We start from the raw sequence: 19,554 nt of genomic DNA, 5'->3' as shown, positions 1-19,554 counted from the left end.
TAGTTTTGCACCACCTTGTCCTACAAGAGAGAGGGATGTGTGTCAGTGAGTGTGGTGCAATGTGTATGGTTGATATGCCTGTCACGTTTGAATTGCTGGCAGTGTGTGCAAGTTGAGAGATGCTTAAAGCAGTGCTTGATGTGTGAGGGTGAGGTGAAGCTATGAATCTGAGGTATGAGTGATAGTTGCTGGAGATTGTTGGGAGGTAAGTGGAGGCAGGGGGAATAGTGAATAGAGCAGTGTTTGAGACTCCTGGTTCATTTGTTAGGATACGGTATTTGAAGATACATTCACCTTGCCCACTTGTGTAAGGTTATTGAACTTCTTGTGGCGCTGCATTCAGGTCCTCAAGGCTACACTGCTGGCAGTGATGATTTTCTGCTCCTACTGCCTTAGCAAAGTTTATCTGGAGGGTCTCCTGAAGCCTGGGGACAGAGCACCTTACCTCTCTCCTCTGATCCACCTTCTGCACCATGGCCTCCAGCGCTGTGTCAGAGAACCTTGGAGCATGCTTTCTCCCCTGTGTGATGTTATTCAATGCTGTTTCAGCTTGGACCCTCTTCTCCAGCCACTTCCAGCACCTGCTGCAGCCAAAATGTGCCCCCCCACCCTTAAGATGTGCAGGCTGGCTTTAAATAGTGCAGGCTAACTTAACATGATAGCCTCACACAAACTTATTATCCCTGCTGAAGCATGCAGACGCTCCACAGCATATTTTAATGCTGGCTATATGCTATGATCATGGTAATAAGAAGTTTACGTGCTGCCAGTATTGGAAGGAACAAGCCCTGCACTCGTTATTTGGCCTTATCCAGTGTTGTCCTGAGTCTATTTAAATCGAGGAAGACCAGCCCCAGCATTGCATGCACGTCATTTATATATTCTTACACAGAGTTAAAAGCCCAATGTTCAAAGTCAATCAGTCAGGTTTGATCTGCTTGAGAAAAAGGCCCAGAAAACCTATTATAAACATATGAATTAGGAGCAGGAGGAGGCCATCTTATAAAACTAATGCTGACCAAGCTCATGCACATCTTGTTCTATTTAAGATTTGACTCATCAAAGGCAGTATTACCCAGCTGGCTAATTAACTCACAGTAAGGCAGTGTGGTTTATTATTTTTCTTATTCACAGAGAGGGGTTTGAATATGAGTGAAGCAAGTGTGTTCTGACTGTAATTGTTCTTCAGGATGTTTGTTCCTGTCTATCCAATATAGCACTTTAGTAATTTGTGTTCGGCCTCATCTCAATAAAGTACTTTCAGTCTTCCCTTTTGAAATACTGGACAATGCACACGAATACTGTCAAAGTATTTAAATTAACTGACCTGTTGCCCTGTAAACTTATACAACATCTGATGTATGCAATGGCTCTCGATACAGCTTCACTGGATCTGCGTTATGGCCTCCCACATGGACACAGGAACACATTTTATTTTCATACCATGACCATGTTTTACCAGTCATCAAATGTCAGCAAGAGCAACATTTGAAAAATGATTTTAATTTCTATGAATTGAATTCCCATTGAATGAACACAAATAACAACTGCATAGAGCTCATTACTACACTATACATTTATTCAGGTAAATGGGGTGCATGGGTATTTACACAATCAGCCAGGTTATACATTGAATTGCACGCTCTATCCTTGACTTGAGGGAGCAAACTTCCTTCCCAACTGTCAACATTACCGATACAGATGTTTGCCACTTTACACAGAATGGAAGACAATGGACCTCTTCAAATTAGATTAACAATTTAGTGAAAGAAAGATGTTTCTTCACTTTTTCAGTGATAAATAATTCAATATTCTTCGAAAAGACCGGAAAGTTTTTAGCAGATATCACCTTCAATGAATGATTGACAGCTGTCATGGAAGACACACATAACCCTGAAAGCAAATTAAACAAGTTTAAGATTGATGGAAATCTCTTTGGTACCTTTACTTTATAACTGTAAGCATTATTCTTGTACATCTTATATTTTACAGTTCTTCTCACATTTATGGGCATTGAACTTTATGGACCTTTGATAGGAACATGAAATTGGTAGATGAGAAAAGACCAAAGTTCATCTACCTTCCACCACGTTCGACCATTCTGGTAGTTACGTGATATTGTAACATACCCAGACATAATGTGAAGAAAATTGCAGTGGTGGAGAACATTGGGAATCATAACTGCAAAGTTATCAGTTCCTCCCTAAGCACACTGTATCTACCAGTTAGCACATCATGTTTCTTCACCTAGGTGAGGAATTGAATGAACTGAAAGTTCGGTGACTTATTTTTTTGCTTGTATAATGTTTTGCCCTGATCTAGTCCACAGATAGTTCCACAGGTGTTTATTGACTCATCAGGCATCTTTGAACAGCAACTGAAAGGAGGAGCTCAGATTCCACAGACCCATTACCTCAGGGACACTGCTGACTATCTGGGCTAACTCAGTACAAACAAAGGAGACAATCTTCGTTTTCATAGCTCACAGGGTGCATTTCCCCACTGATCTTTCTAGGTGTTTTTCCATGACTTTAATACCAATGCTTTATTGGCAATGAGAATTATATATATGGGCTGGGATAACTCTTGTCTAACCCCACCAGGAAGTTCACTGTATGAATGCATTGCCCAGTATGATGTCCAGTCTGTGCTGGGTTTGCTGGTCTCAGTCAGGGTTCAATAAAGATGCTTCAAATGGCCTCAGTGACTCTTGACTAGGTTAGAGAAAAATTGGCCATGGTCCCCAATTCAGGGTCGGTGTCCTGTGAAACTTGCTAGAAATGCACATGTATGTGGGGATCAGATGAATGCAAGATCAGATGAAGTGTTGCTGCCCTACATGATGAACCAGCCTACGACACCTGCTGATCCTTGGATGGTCGGTTGGGTAAGCTATAGAGCATGGCTGCAACCTCGGGAATGTAAATGGGCAGAAAGTGAGAGGGAGGTGGAGAATAAAACACAATTTTCTCTTGTTTATTCTAGAATAGCCCTCTGAGGTTAATCCTTATGTTACTATGAGGCAATGCAACGAGAAAGAAGAATGAACTTGCATTTCTATAGCACCTTACATTTGTGAGCTGTAGTCACTGGAGTAATGTAGGAAATGCAGCATACAAAGGTCTCACAAACAGCAGAGAGATAAAAGAACAGATGGCTTGTTTTATTCTATATAATTAAAACAGAAAATGCTGGTAATACTCAGCAGGTCAGGTGAAAGGTCAGTGACCTAAAATGTTAACTCTGTTCCTTTCTGTTCAGATGTTGCTACACCTGCTGAATATTTCGAGCATTTTCTTTTTTTGTGTCAGATGCCCAGCATCCACAGTATTTTGCTTTTGTAGTATAATGTAATCTGTTTTATTGATATCAACTGAGGAATAAATATTGAGCTGGACATTGGGGAGAATTCCCCTGCTCTTCTTTAAAATAATTACATTTTTTTACATTCACCTGAAGGGCCAGACTGGGCCTCAGTTTAACATCTCATCTAAAAAATAGTACCTCTGACAGTGCAGCATTCCCTCAGTATGACACAGGAGTGTCAAGTGTCTTGAACCCACAACCTTCTGAGGGTTCGATTTTAACTGTGTGTAAAGAGATACTTACTGACACTGCTGTGGGAGTAGTTAGGAGCTATTTACTTGTAATGTTTCACTCTGTGAATAAATCTAAAACTGAGTAAAGATTGGCTTCGGGCCTCCTACTTCACCAACTGGCTGTCAGGAGTTTAAAGTTACCATCTGAACCATGACTGACCCCTAAACTAATGGTTTAGAAAGTAAGTGACACAGATGTATAATTTGAGGCTACAACAAAATTGCAAAGGAGCTATCCTCAGAGGTATATGACTGGCCATGAAAATGAATTGATACAAAGAACTAATAAAAAAGTATAAAGACAATGGCCTGAATTTTCCGGCCCCTCCCGTCGGCGGGATCATCCGGTCCCGCCGAAGCCAATGGGTGCTTGAACGGCTCACCGCATCTGCCGCGGGGACTCTGCCGCGCCGGGGCGCGGAAAATTCCGGTAAATCATTTTTGAACGCATTGAACCAAATTGGAAAGGCACAATCAGAAAAGGTCAAGTTACCAGCTGAGATAGAAATAGCATCTGTCTACTCCTCCGTGGCGGATTTTGAAGACACCTGGATGACCTCGACGGTGCTGAAACTTTTGCTTGCAGAAACCCGGTTCCGGGTGCGGAGTTTGTTCAGAGCACATTCTGCCATCCCAGCTCTCTCCTCGGCATCATCCAGCTCGTGCACAGTTTTCCTGTATTTTGCCAGGCTCTGGTTAGCTTGTTCCTCCTGTGAAGGTGAAAGCAAAGACACACCGTGAATGGGGTTGTCATCGTCAGGCACTTGCTATCAGGGATAATAGTAATCAGTCCCTGCTGCTGAATGTTGTAGGATATGGACTCCAAATTGGTTGACATTGAGATGAAAAACTAACATCCCTATTTCTAAATAGATAATCCTTCACAATTTACTTTTCTAGCAGCTGTGAGAATAAAATAATATGGGGGGAATATTAGTTGTCCAATAGATTGAGTAAGGTCCTGTACAACGACAGCATTTTTTTAGCCAAGTAAGACACTGCAAATGGGAATAATATTATGGCATTGAAATTCCACTGGTGAGATGGGTGGGGATTGGGTGGATGGTTGTTCTGCTGGTCTCTCATTGTAATTCCAGGAAGAGAACAGTGGAACCCCAGGAAGATGGTGGACAATTTACACTGCTCCATTTTTTTTTACTTTCTTCACTGTCCTTATAAAAGGCGGAATTTCCAACCCAAAATCCCATAGGAAGCAAATGACGGCGAGAGCCTCGAATGTCCAAATTTCCTGCTCCAGTTAATTTTTTTCTGTAGCTGTTGGTAGGCTAACTGAATGGAGAAATGTGCTGGCTTCCACGAGGCTGTATGTGAGCTCCACTGGTGCAGACTAGGTCAGGAATGTGGTCTGACTTTGTCAAATCAGCAAATTTAGAAAATAAAACATGGGCACATTAGTTCCTTTTTTTAAGGGACGGATAGAAGTTTACTCCAAGTGAAACTCTAGTATTGTCAGCACTGGTTAGCACTGTCAGGTACCCTCCCAACATACCTGTCTGCATTGTAAAGTAAGGATTTCCAGGGTCTCGAACCATTACAGCTGTCAAATCTTGGCACTATTATTTACAAAATACAGTGTGTTTGAAATCTTTGATTGGCTGTTTCCAATTAAAAGTAAGTAATCAGGCAGCTTTCTGGCTGGGGAGTTTGAAATTAAAGTTATTCGGATAGTGTTCTCTGCATTCTCAGAATACACTGTATTTTGTTCCAAAGTGTAATTAGTTTGCCAGAAATACATGTGCACATAATGCCAACTTCAACAGCCTGCGTTTTTACGGCACTTTTAAAGTAGAACAAGGTGCTATTCATTTAGCCATTCATGTGTGGAAGGCAGGTCCTTGGCTCATTGTCTGCTGATGCTTCATCCTGAGCTGTTTCCTTGGCAGTTTTTGCCAGTGGTGGTTTACTATTGCCTTCCACTCTCAGGGGCAGGGCGAGGAGGCAGGTCCCAAGTCCCAAGTCTACCTCAGCCAGAAAGGGAATCAAAACCACGTTTTTGGCATTATTCTGAACCACATGCAAGCCATCTAAAGGTCACAGCCCCACCCCCAACTAAGGTTATACAAAGGGAAAAATGAAAAATATGATTGTCGAGCCAAGAAAGGGGATGTTAGAGGGGGTAATCTAAGACAGGGGTAAAAAGATGTGTTTTAAAGGTAAAGAGGGATTTGGAGAGGAATTCCCAGAGCGCACTTATTCAGAATATTGGCTTTAATTGACCTCTTCTTTTAACACTTGTTTCAAGAACAATGTTGAACAGTTCACTTACAGACTCCTCAATCTGCCTCTTGTAGCTCTTCAGCTTGTTCTGCAGTTTCTCCACCAGCTCCTGCATGCGCTGGTTAGTTTTGTGATCTTCATCAGTCTGGAAGACCAACTCCTTCAGCCGCCGTTCATTCTTGCGCAGGTTCTTCACTGTTTCAACATGGCGTTTCTGCTCGGAGTCCAGCTCAGACTCTAGTTCCTTAATCTAAAGCATGGGAAGTAAATATTAAATAAATGTGAAGTTTCTCACTTGGCAGGAATAACATTGATTTTCATGAGAATTCAGGATCAGTTGACCAGAAAGAAGATAAAGAAAGGATGGAATATTTGCATTTATGTAGCACCTTTCATGACCTCAGGATGTCCCAAATCTCTTTCTGGTCAATATAGGAAATATTACAACCAGACAAATGACAGCCATGTCCAAAGGCCACTGAGATCAACCATTCCAACTAGCAGGTCAACTTTAATTTGCACTAAATATACTAGGATGTTTTCAATCCGATTGGAATCTTCCTTTACTAATGCATATGTTCTAATTAAGTAATAATTTATGTTCATCCCAGCAGTCTATTTGTTTCAGTTGAGGGCTAAAAATGGCAGATGGGCTCAGAACTGGGAATCTCGCCCTCATTTCTGACAGATCCTATTTTTGCTGGGGGTGGGGGGGTGGGGAGCAGTCGTGAGCAGAGGCAGGTTGCGCCTTCCACATGTGGGATTCCTGAACTCAGCAGGGCCATTTGAACTCAGTGCTGAGTTCAAAGAGACCCCATTTTTGCTGCAGCAAGTATGTAATCCGGCAGTGTGAAAGTTACAAATGCTCTTAAAGGGCAGATAAGGTCTGCAGAACTGTTGTGTTATTTAAATGGCTAATCCTTTAAAAATTGAAATGAGCCCATAGTCCATTAATTTATTAATAGGAATACAAGATTTTCTGCCTGCCTTGTCTGTGAGCATTGGAAAAAATCTGTTCTAGCAGTTTCAATGGCTGTTTATTGACATAACCCTAACTGCTGGCATTACAGCATTATTATTGCTTGGCTGTTTTCACAATCTTCATTATCACAGTGGGGCAATTGTAACTTCCCATTTGTTTGACAGCTCAAAGAGGTTATTAAAGGATTAGCTGTCTTTGATGTGGGGTCATGAGTACAAGTCTTTGTTTTGATAAGAAATTAAATACTTGAGGGGATTTAAAAGTTTTCAATGGGCTTTCATAAATGGGAGTGTTTTTATATAGTGAACTCTATAATAGACAGTTAGAACTTTATTTTATTTCATCTCAGTATGGCTCCTGATGTCTGCCCATGGTGGGTGTAAGAGCAAAGGGTGGCAAGTCATAAATTGGCATGGGGCTGTGAGAGTTCATGGGGATGGATGGGGTCATTGGTTGGCATGGAGGGAATGAAGGGTCATTGGGAGTCGTGGGGGTTCATGAGTTGGCATGTATGGGTTTGAGGAGTGGGTGGGGATGTGAAGGGTGAGGAATAGAGGGCATAACATTTGAGGAAATTTCTGGGACAAAATCCCAGAAAATTGAGGCGGGCCTTTTAAATAGCCCACCTCGGCACTTGACAGCCCCTGTGGGGCATCTCCAATCTGTGTTGGGGGGTGACGGGCACAACTCCATCCTGTGCCTGTGCCATCCCCCACCGCAGAACAAAGATCTACCATTTGGGGCACTTTTTTCTGAGATGGGTGCAGCAAGCCAGGAGATTTCCTGACTCGGGAGTGAAAATCCTGTATTCCTAATAATAAATTAATGGACCATGGGCTCATTTGAATCTTTTTCTCCCCTTTAACATCTCAGGTGTTATGATGCAATGAACTAATAGAGTCTGAAGATGAACCATTTTCTGTGATAATTCAGGCCACATCAATCCCTATCCTATTGCACCTCACCTTTGTCTCCAGTTTCTGGATGATGCGTCGACCACCCTTTAGAGCTTGTTGTTCAGCTTCTTCTAGCTTAACCAGCAAATCCTTGACTTGAATCTCAAAGTTCTTCTTTATCTTCTCCAGGTGCATACAATGTTCCTGTTCTTGGTGCAGCTCCTCAGTCATACGGGCAGCCTGGGTCAAACAAAAGAGAAAAAGAAATTGAGAAATTGACATAATTACTTGTGAACGACCTACATTTTACACATATCAATTAGAACCAAAATGGATCAATAGCCAAGAGCTCTGCAATTTAATTGATTCAGCAATCATTCTATACAATGGAAGTATCAGGAACAAGAAATTGATTTAGATTCAATATTATGATCTTATAAAACATTCAATATGTCACATTCAATGCTACCTAATATCATAATTTTAAAAAAGCATTACAATAATAATGCCATGGAAAATGACAATTCAAAAGACTGAAGATGCCTAATTCTTGCTTAGACATAAATAGAATTTTAATTTGGTTTTCTTACAAATGAATTAGCCTAAGTAATATTATGTCATAAGAATAATAGGTGAATATTTTCTCAGTTAATAAGTACACCTAAGTTGTGTGGTGGTCCAAGATTGTAAACCTACATCAGTCATGGCCTTCTTTGCCTTCTCATCAGCAGAGCGGAACTCGTGGATCAATTCTTCATGTTCGTTTGTGAGTGACTGAAGATCCCCTTCTAGCTTACGTTTATAAATCAGCAATGTACTGTTCTAAAGGGGAAGAAAATGGGAAGTTTGAACAAATACTTAATTTATTCTGTTCAGTTTGATCAGGCAACCATTTTAAATAAAGACCTCCCATTCTGGTCAGATTTCTTCCATCTGCTCCATGGTGCTCCAGATCCTGAGCCAATATATTATTATACTTTATCATGCAGTTTCAACACTAATGAGCCTTAACTAGAAGCTCCGAAACGCAATTGTACCACATCAGAATGATGCTTCCATTTTCTAACGTGAATTTAAAAGTCTAATTGTAACTTGTAGCAAACTATGTCCTGCAGGTCTCTATTCTTTAAGAACAATACTGAGCCTGCTCAAAACCTATTTCAGTTTGGACCGAGGTAGACAGAATAGAAAAGAGATTTTGAAACCATCATTATGACTGGATTCAAAGCCAAGTTTTAATGGAACATTAATTTGTGACCCCATTACTTCCACAAAATGTTCATCTATCCTTTCTAATGACCTTTCTCTAATAGCTTATGAGCATTTGGCTCCAGTAGTTACCTGCACATTGAGCTCATTGTACCGTTCAGTAATTTCTACCAACTCCTGTTCTGTGAGCTTGCGGGATCGTTCACTGGATTCCAGAGTGTTGCGATGTTCCTCCAGTTCTGTCTGCAGAAGGCTAATGCGTCGTTCTGATAGGTTGTACTGTTCACGCAACTCCTCGTGTCGACGTGAATCCTCGTCCATTTGTGCTTGTGTGTCCTGAGGGGGCAAGAGGATTATTCTGTCAGCAGTGAGATTGTTGAATGCGTCAAAATTTGCTGGCTGATTCTCAGTCAGACACTGGCTTGATTTAAGAATTGTTTTCAAATCGCTCCATGGCTTTGCCCGATGCTGTCCCTAAAACCTACTGAATTCCAACAACCCACTTAGATCTCTGCACTCCTCCAATTCTGGGCTCTTGCGCACCCCCAAATATCTTTGCTATTTCATTATCTGTCCGGGTCCTAAGTTTTGAAATTTCCTCCCTTTATCTCTCTATCTGCTTTAAGAATCTCTTCACCTGCCCTAATATATCCTTTGCGGCTCAGGGTAATTTTTTTTGCGAACACTCCTGTGAAGGGTCTTTGAACTGTTAAGTACTTTAAGGATGCTGTATAGATGCAGTTGTTCTTGTAAATGTATTTGTAACCCTGCCATTGTTAAGGAGCTTTTATATGTGTAGGCTTGCATTTATCGTATTCCAATTATCTTACTCTGTAGCTCCTTAACAGGAAACCACCCAACCTTTCTGGCAAGATGAGATTACAATAATGTTGTAATGAAGCAAAAGGCTTCAACTCATCTGTACCTTGAGCTGTTGCTGCAGTTTCTTTAGGGTTTTGACCAACTCTGCGTTGTTTTTGTTTGCATGTTCCAGCTGGATCTCCATCTCATTTAGATCGCCTTCCATTTTCTTCTTCAGCCTGAGTGCCTCAGCACGGCCCTTGGTCTCAACCTCTAAGCTGGCCTGCAGTGATTCAATGGCACGCTGGTGGTTCTTTCTGTAAATTCATTGGGAAAGGTAGCATTGGAAACCTTACCAGTAGTGATCAACAGTGGTGCAATGTCATGGAGATGCCTTTACTCAACAACATGCAACTTTCCTTGTTGAAAGAGAAAGTTGATTGTTGTGACAATATAAGAACAAAGTATTAAATACATACTATTGGCAATGTTCAATTCTCATAGTTTAAATGTGAATGCAGAGAATAATTCTTAAATCATTGCAATAATCTAGTTAAAATCAAAATCAGAGTGCCTTTAAATGGTGTGGAATGACAGTAATTTTATCACACTGCATACCTTGTGGTTTCAAATTCCTCTTCTTTCTCATGGATTCTCCTCTCAATGTCTGCCTTCACCTGTGCCAATTCCAGTTGAGTGCGGATCACCTTGGCCTCTTCTACCTAAAGACAGAGACCAACCAAATCTCGTCAGCACAGAAAAGAAAGTTCGCCTGGTGAGGTATAAAACAGCCACGACTTGCTTTTATATAGGAGTTACCAAATAAAAAATATTCTTCAGGGGTCTTAGAGGTAAATAAGGAAATTGAGCCATGAGGGCAGAATCCAAGATGTGATCATCAGTTTGGCCAAAAACGTGGGTTTTGAGGACGTTTTTTAGAGAGTCCCAGAGAGAAGGGCTGAAACAGTTGAAGGCTCTTTCAGCATTAATGAGGTGAAGGAGTTTAGGATGCACACTGGAATACAGAACTTTTATTTTTTCCTGGTGAGGCAGGAGGCCACTATTGTCTAAATTTGACCTAAAAGTTGACTGGGTCATGGTATTGCTGTGTTAGCAAGATGCTGGGCTTTTGTTGCGCAGGACATTTCACATTTACAACTTTCTACCATTGCATTTTAACCACTGCATACAAGAGTCAGCAGTCGATTGATGCGACAACGCAACTAAGGATGATAGTGTAGTTTTCCCATATATTCCCCTCACCCATAAACTGGCCATGTAAGTGCATTCACATCACAAGCTTAGCATCAATGCAAAACTGTGTGAGGGCCCGAAGTGACTCCCCATCCAACTGAAGTGAGAGTCCCCCTGCAATGGGTTTTCACTCCACTCTCGATGTCAGGTCCAGGCCTGATTCTAGATTCAGTCTACAACTACACTGTAGTTGTAGTGTCGTTACAAAGCAAAAAAACTTATTGAATTCTGTAAATGCACCTGTAGATCTTGCTGAATTTTGCATGTGCCTGGTTCAAAATGAACTGCATAAAGTATGTGCTTTTTCTAGTGCATGCAGTGGACAAATAAATTTTTGGGACAGTTCCCCAGCTTCTATTATTGTCTAATGCTTCATGCAATATTAGTCACATTTTTATTATGACTGAAACCATTGCTTTGAGTGACATTCACTGAATCAGATTCCATTACCTCTAGTGAGCTTTCAGCCTCTTCCAGAGCTAGCTGCAGTTCATCCTTTTGAACTTCCAGTTTTTTCTTCAATTTCTGCAGCTCGTGCACACTCTTTCCACCCTCAGTAAGTTGGTCCACCAGCTCTTTAATCTCATCTAAAGGGTCACAGGAAATTGCACAGTGAAATGTGAGTGAAGTTGATCATTCACATCAAAACTTAAAGAAGTTAGGCTTTTGGAAAACACTGCATCCATTGTTCGCTCAGCAAAGGATGTTACTTCCCCCATTTTCTGCTTTAATAGGGTGTGGGAAAGGGGCAAAATAATGTGCCTTAAATGGGCAAGGCCTTTAAGCACAATGGGCCGAATAGCCTCCTTCTGTAAAATGTTAAGGGGTAGATTTTGATTCTGGGTGATAGTGTAAGATGGTTGATAGCAAATTGGCAGCCTGTTTCCCATCTCTCTCCATTTTTATTTCCAGTGAAACCAAGGAAATAACGATTCACCAAGACCCATTTTACACTATTGCATTAAAACCCAAATTGCGCCTATGACTAAATATGATTCTGTTGTGAGGTGTTACGACCTATATTGTAGCATTGTGAACTTTCAACATCGTCATGGGATCACTTCACACAGTTCTTCCTAACAATGTGAAATATGGTAGATTTGAGGTTGGTATTGTGAAGTAAATTATTCAATATGCTGAGGCTCCTTGTTGTAGTACCTTCTAATATACCATGACCTTTGGTACAATATTGTTTGTGGTGCTGTCATTAACATAGTAACCACCTAAAATAGCTTCTGTAACTTACTGCAGTATGATTGGCAGAATGAAAATATAGCAAAATCAATATATTTTATTTCTAAAAACTGAGAATTGAAGTGGCTGTATTTCAGTCAGTTATAATAGCCGATTTATGCATCAAATCTCACTGTTTTAGATAGGCTAGGACAGAAGTGGAAAATCTGATGGCCAAAATGGATGGAGAAATAAATGACTTTAGCAGCTTCTTAGCAATGAACTGAAGATTTCAAATAATGCTGGCAAATTTGAAATATATCATTTATCTGTAAGACACAAAGGAAATGTTTTTTTCTGGATTCTACATCTACACCTACACCATGACAATCCTGCTAAACAAAATGAACTGGCTATATGAGAATGATTGTACCTCTATGTATGCATGTAATCATGTTTGTGTCTGTGTAATCCTATATATAATATTTATATATATGTATATTTATATATAAATATATATGTGTGTGTGTGTGATCCTATATGTGTGTGTGTGTGTCTGTGTGTGAGAGAGAGAGAGAGAGAGAGACCCTATATGTGTGTGTCTGTCCGTGTAATCCTGTGTGTGTGTGTGTGTGTGTGTGTCTGTGTAATCTTATATGAGTGTGTGTGTGTGTGTGTGTAATCCTATATGTATGTGTGTGTGTGTCTGTGTGTGAGAGAGAGAGAGAGAGAGAGACCCTATATGTGTGTGTCTGTCCGTGTAATCCTGTGTGTGTGTGTGTGTCTGTGTAATCTTATATGAGTGTGTGTGTGTGTGTGTAATCCTATATGTATGTGTGTGTGTGTGTATATTATTCTTTGTGTTTGTATGCCTACATGGTGCCCAGACACAGGTGAGTTGCAGTTGTAGTTCTACGTGATTTTTGTTGAGTAGGAAGACACCCTTGCATTGTGAAAGATGATCAAAATATTCGCTGTTTGTTCTCTGTTATGAAAAGCTTTTATGATGAATGACAGGTTCCCACCTTGCAAATTCTTATTGTCCTTCTTCACAATCTCGAGCTGCTCAATTATCTCTTCATAGACTGTTTTAAGTTTGAAGACTTCTGTCACATAGCCCCTGCACTCCTTCTGTGAGCTGTCAAGTTCAACCTGTAATTCTTCATATTTCTGCTGCCATTCTGACATCATTTTATCAAAGGAGCGTTGCTTTTTGTCCAGAATAGCTGCAGCAGCATTTGCCTGGGAACAGTTAGAAGAGCAGACGCTTGTTACATTCTGCACAAAAATAACTTTAGAGATCAGGCCTGTATTTTGCTAGGTTTAAATCTTCTTGGGGTGCCTGTGATCACAATGGATGAAACATGAAGGGAATTGCAACTAGTTGGTTATTATTTGAGTTAGTGAGCCAGACACTGAATGTGGTACTGGTTTTAGGGTTGCCAACTCTGGTTGGGCATATTCCTGGAGGTTTCATCACAACCTGCAATTGCCCCGCAAACAGCCTTTTTATTAATTCTTCTCCAATATTTTAAAAGTAATAAACAAAAATGTAAAAGATAGGCAATTTTTTTCATGCTCCTATACTTTTTCTTGCCGGTTTCCTTGCAGCAGTGTTCCTCTGATTAATCTTTTATTCCTGGAGACTCCAGGATATATCTGGAAAGTTGGGAACCCTAACTGGTCTGTGCTTATACTGTTGGACAGAAGAAACCATTCCCATTTTCATTCCAAGTTTCTTTTTCAGTAGTGCTCTCACTATCAGTACCTTTTCCAGCTCAATGGTCAAATCTTCCACCTCTCCAGTAAGTCTCTGTTTAGATTTCTCCAGACTAGCTGCTCGGGCCTGTGCAGACTCAGCAGCTTCTTCAGCCTCCTGGAGTCTTGCAGCCAGCTTTCTCCTATAAATTAAAAAGCATCATTACAGAAGATGCATCATTCAAGGAAAGGTCAAGCAGTACGAAGGTTAAGGTGCTGGCATTACATTACTATCTGGGAGATCCATGGTATTAAGACCCCCCAAGTCTACCAAGGGCAGAATGTTACGTCAATGGGATTTTATAGTCCCGCCGAACTCAATGGACTTTTGAACGGCTTGCCACATTTTACAGCCCCGCTCCTGCTGTGGCTGGGGCCACAGAATTCTGCCCAAAGTCTCGAGTTTCATGAGTTCTGAAGTGGGCAAGAAGGGGAATACTTAAATAGGTTTGCACTTATATAGAGGCTTGCTCAACTGTAGGATGTCCCAAAGTGCTTTGCAGCCTGTGATATACTTTATAGTGTAGTCATTATTATAATGAAATCCAGCAGCCAATTTGCACACAGCAATATCCCACAAAAAGCAATGTGATAATGACCAGATAATGTGTTTTTAGGTGTCGGGGTTGAGGGATTAATATTAACCAGGGCACCAGGGAGAACTCCATTGCTCTTTATGACTGAGGTGCAAAGAAATTTTTTCACTCAAAGGATTGTGAATCTTTAGAATTCTCTACCTCAGAGTGCAAGGTACTCAGTCCATGAGTATATTCAAGACTGAGATTGTACTCAGGGAATCAAAGGATATGGGGATAGGGCTAGAAAGTGTATGTTAGTGTGGATTAATTAATGTTGAAGTTCAGTCTTGAGTGGTTTGTGGAGCCATATGGCTTACTCCCAACTTCTATTTTGTAACTGAGAACTGCCTGGTCACTCAATCGATAAAAACAGAAAATGCTGAAAATACTCAGCAGGTCAGGCAGCATCCGTGGAGAGAAAAAGTGTTAACGTTTCAGATCGATGATTGTTGCATGGTCTCTTACTTTGTCTCTTCTAGCTCTTCAGTTTTCTGAATGGCATCAGTTTCATACTTGGTCCTCCATGTTGTCACCTCACTGTTTAATTTAGAAACCAGCCGCTGTAGCTCAGCTTTGCTCTCCTGTTCTTCCTCCAATTGCTCTTTTGTTAGGTCCATGTCATGTTTAGCATTGGCTAGACCCACCATTGCTCCACTTCTGGCCTGAAATGTGACATATTGTATTAGTGTTATTATTTATCATGCTGCAAAAGAATAAAAATATACAAAGGCTTACTAGCCAAATGCAAAGTTCTAACTTATATGTGCAAACAATAAAGAGGGGATAGCTTGGTAGTGAAATTTCTTACAAGACCATTAGTTCATTTCTTGAATCTGCTATTAAATCCACCAATACTGAAGAATAAAGATCTCCTTAATTGGATGGGGATGGAGAGGTTTTGTGTGTTAGCCTAATGCTTCTTTATGTTTGCAAAATTGAATGGAGGTGGGATATATTTTAACACGTCATTGGAAATAAAAAAAGAGAGCTGTAAAATGGGCTGCAGATTCCAGTATTCACCTATTTACACTATCACACAGAGTCAAGATCTACCCCAGAGAGTGATGCTGTGTAGAGTTAGCTAGGTCACTTTTAATTCAGTTCTCAATGGATATAGATGAGGACAAAAGTAAATCTTTCAAATAAAATCTGAAAATGTTGTTACTTAGATTGGTAATGTCATAAATCCTGTAGATGTAATGACTTATCTCTGGTAACTTTTACATTATACTTAAAAATCAAGGCTTTTAGTTATCTTTTTTGGTTGCAGTTATATAAGAGAATATCTCACCTTTGTCTCCTCTTCCAGTTGCCTCTTCAGGTCTTCAACCTGAGAAGACAGACTAGTTTTGATCCTGATCAGCTGGTTCAGTTTACTTTGGGCCTCCTCAAATGCACGACTCAACTCACTATTCTCAGCTGGTCAAGAGAAAATTCAAGAAGAATGGTTAGTCAGGAAATTGGAGCTTTTCTCAAGCTTGTTTACCTCATTGTATCTTCACTGAGGCCTTCTACTTTCATGTAAAATGAGAAGTTACTATTGGCAATGTCTGCAGTGTAATGTACAATCCTTTCTCATGAGATTTCTCTGTTCATTATTTTAATGGAGGTGTCAACCTGTTTAAAATAAACAGTTTAATCCTCCCATCCACATAGGGAACAAAGGAAGATTGCACAAACATTTTAAGTGCTGCTTAGGGGTAGTTTTGAGTCTGTGCTCTTCTGTGGCCAGGAAAATTTGGCAAACGACTCACAGAATCCAGCATATCTTGCGATGTCAATGCTGCTGAGAACTCAGCAGTAAGAAGCTCACTTGTTTCATGAAAATCACAGGAAAAGGAGACACAGTCCATTCACCAGATTGGAAATTAGCCCAGGACAAAACAGAGGTAAAAAATATAGGAAACTAAGCTATAAAAAATAAAATTATAAGTAGATTAAAATCAAAGAGCTGGAGAATTTACCAGGTCCAATCTGAAAAGAATGGTTTTCAGGCTGAACTCCATTTTTTAAAAGATATTATTCACATTTTCTGATTGATTTTACTTTAAGGGCAGCGACTTCAGATCAATGTGTTATGGCTAGTTAGAAAATCTTGGCTTGTAACAGATACTTCTACTTTATCATATGCAAAAAAACAACAGTTTAGAATCTAAACATGCTATATAATACCTGACAACCTGGTCTTCACAGTGTTAACTTCAGTCATATTCCTTTCTATTTCGGTATACCTGGCATTGGCCTCTGTTAAGTTGTCTTCCAACTTACGAACATGCATTTCAGCATTCAACTACACACAAAAAAAAAATACTTATTTAATCACTGAAAGCATGCACAGACTATGTTTTCCTCCCATTGACTTGGATCTACCCCACCTAGTTCCTTCTACTAACAATGCAATCTGGTCTCCTAGTAAAGTGTGTGAACTGTGGTTCAGTTGGTAGCACACTTGCCTCTTGAATCACAAGTTTCAGGGATCAAGTCCCACTCCAGTGCTTCAGCACAGAAATCAAGGCTGACATGAGGGAACACTGCACTCTCTGAGGTGCTGCCTCTTGGTTGAGATGTTAAACTGAGGCCCCACTGTCTGATCAGGTGGGTGTAAGAGATCCCATGGCACTATTTCATGGAAGAGTGGCAGTGTGGTCCTGGCCAATATTTATCCCTCAACCAGCAACACAAAAACAGATTATCACATTGCTGTTAGTGTGAACTTGCTGAGTGCAAATTAGCTGCCACATTCCCTCCATCACAATAGTAACACTTCATTGGCTGTAAAGTGCTTTGAGATGTCTGGTGTTTGTGAAAAGCGCTATATAAGTATGAGCTTTTTCTTTTAAAGATTCAGTAGAAGTGCAGCATTGACTACTGGTTATTTATAATGATGCCTTCCAGTTTGAGGGGCAATTTTCAATGGACATACATTGCAACTTTCCTACATTACGACAATGACTACACTTTAAAAACTAAAGTACTTAAGTAAAGCACTTTTTTTTCTTTTCATGGGATGTGGGCATCACTGGCAAAGCCAGCATTTTTTGCCCATCCCCAGCTGCACTTGAACAGAACATTTCAGAGGGCAATTAAGAGTCAACCACATTGCTGTGGGGCTGAACTCCATTTTTTTAAAGATATTATTCACATTTTCTGATTGATTTTACTTTAAGGGCAGCGATTTCAGATCAATGTGTTATGGCTAGACCAGGTAAGGATGGCAGATTTCCTTCCCTAAAGGACATTAGTGAACCAGATTGTCCTTTACAACAATCAATGATAGTTCCTCATGGTCACCATGGGCAGAATCTTCTGGTCGGCGGACGGGCATCCCTACGTCACCGTGCGTCATTCGATCGTCAGTTCAGCAGGCGCACACTGTCACGAGGGGACATGTCTGAATAATTTTTAAAATTCTTTTTAAAAAGTTTTCAAAATCACATTCTGCGTTATTTCCCGCGCATGAGCAGTTCCAGGTGCGCATCACATAAAATGGTGGCGCGCAGCTGACTCTGCGCCCACCTCCGACCAACCCACCCGACGGGGAGAAAATTCCCCCCCCCCAATTACTGAGCTTTATATTCCAGATTTATGAATTGAATTTATATTCCACCAGCTGCCATGGTGGGATTTGAACCACATCATTAACCTAGGTCTCTGGATTACTAGTCCAGTGATATTACCACAATGCCACCATCTCCCCAACAATCCTGAGGTTGTGGATGGCACAATATAAATGGAACTTCTTTTGCTCGGAACTCTGCCATGATGTTTAATTAGTACTGATTGATGCAGGCAAGTGTTTGGATCCCAGCCTCATGGATTTGCCAATATTAGTACTGAATATATAGAATTTTTATGATCCCCACATTTATATCTTTGCTTTTGTCACAAACAGATCTGCCGCTTCTTTCAAGTTTCCAAATCAACTGAAGGCTCTATCATCTCAGCTTCTTCTCTACATCCCATTTAAACACCCTTAAAACGACAGCTAACTCTGTATGTTCTGACAGTGAACAGATACCTTTCAACAGATGAGGATTCAGCAAATCTAACCCTAGCCCCTAGCACAAAGGACTCCCAGATGAAGTGTAGCCAAGTTTGATGCAGAGTAAAGTTCTCTCTGGAGTCTAGACTGTGCCGATAATATGTGTCAGCTCCAATTAAGTGAGAACAATCCCAGTGCTCCAGTATGATATTTCAACATTTTCCACTCAATACTGCTGGGAACTTCTCGGAACTTGATTGATCATTTAGTACTACATGCCAAGTCAGAGGCAGCTTGGCGCTGTGGACCTTGGAACATGTCAGAGAATACTGTTACTGTACATTCCAACTGCATGCACTATCCTTACAGCCAGAAGACAGACTGGGACATTCATCTTGCCAGTTTGGGTCAGAATTCGTTTTTGTTGTCCTTGTTCCATTACCTTGGATTTCTGCAGGGTCTCTGAGTTGCTGCTGAGGTCATCAATCTCCGCTTTCATGACGTGCTTGTCCTTCTCAAGTTTGGACTTGACCCTCTGCAAGCTCTCAATCTGCTCTGTCAGCTCAGCCAAGGAGTCAGTGTGCTTCTTTCTCAGAGCGGAGGCCGTGGCTTCAGCCTGCAGGGCAGATTCTTCCAGTTCTCGTCGCAGTTTCAGAAGTTCTCCTTCACGCTTCCTGTTCAGCTCAATCTATAGACATGGAAAGGATAATGATTTCTTACAGATTTTGCATCCACAACTTCAATCTCATTGTTAAAGACAAATGAATTTCATTGGATTTTGTTCTGCTGATTTGCTAAATATGAACAAAAAAGCTTTGTATTTATCAGGGGTTTTGCTTTGCCATAAATTATTAGGAAAATTTGAATTGTAAGAACCCATAAATTACACTAAGTCTTACTGCCTAGATTAGTTAGGACACACATTAAATGACAGAAAATGTACTTACATGGAATCATTCAGTCCATCATGCACGTTGCAGCTCTTTGAATTAGCTTTCCAGTTAGTCCCATTCACCTGCTCTTTCCTCATAGTCCTCAATTTTTTTTTATTTTTCCAATATTTATCCAATTCCCTTTTGAAAGC

General features: G+C 40.6%; 1 protein-coding gene across 1 annotated transcript in view; it reads right to left on the bottom strand.

Annotated features, from left to right (window-relative positions):
- Positions 1–1,553: 1,553 nt before the first annotated feature.
- LOC144690796 (myosin-16-like) overlaps positions 1,554–19,554 on the bottom strand; it is a 75,366-nt gene continuing 57,365 nt past the window's right edge. Inside the window, exons 30-44 of the mRNA XM_078558613.1 lie at positions 18,913–19,158; positions 16,661–16,778; positions 15,780–15,907; positions 14,954–15,150; positions 13,921–14,053; positions 13,178–13,394; positions 11,430–11,566; positions 10,344–10,447; positions 9,850–10,042; positions 9,057–9,260; positions 8,412–8,537; positions 7,785–7,955; positions 5,887–6,087; positions 4,093–4,309; positions 1,554–1,893 (exon numbers count right to left, since the gene is read on the bottom strand). Coding sequence (XP_078414739.1) covers positions 4,118–4,309; positions 5,887–6,087; positions 7,785–7,955; positions 8,412–8,537; positions 9,057–9,260; positions 9,850–10,042; positions 10,344–10,447; positions 11,430–11,566; positions 13,178–13,394; positions 13,921–14,053; positions 14,954–15,150; positions 15,780–15,907; positions 16,661–16,778; positions 18,913–19,158 — 2,367 coding nt within the window. The 3' untranslated portion in view covers positions 1,554–1,893; positions 4,093–4,117. The remainder of the gene's footprint in view (positions 1,894–4,092; positions 4,310–5,886; positions 6,088–7,784; positions 7,956–8,411; positions 8,538–9,056; positions 9,261–9,849; positions 10,043–10,343; positions 10,448–11,429; positions 11,567–13,177; positions 13,395–13,920; positions 14,054–14,953; positions 15,151–15,779; positions 15,908–16,660; positions 16,779–18,912; positions 19,159–19,554) is intronic.

The sequence above is a fragment of the Cetorhinus maximus genome, chromosome 15 (genome assembly GCF_964194155.1).
Source record: "Cetorhinus maximus chromosome 15, sCetMax3.hap1.1, whole genome shotgun sequence".
NCBI classification, from domain to species: Eukaryota; Metazoa; Chordata; class Chondrichthyes; order Lamniformes; family Cetorhinidae; genus Cetorhinus; species Cetorhinus maximus.
The sequence above is the reverse complement of the archived record's forward strand: the minus strand, read 5'-3'. Positions and strand labels throughout refer to the sequence as shown.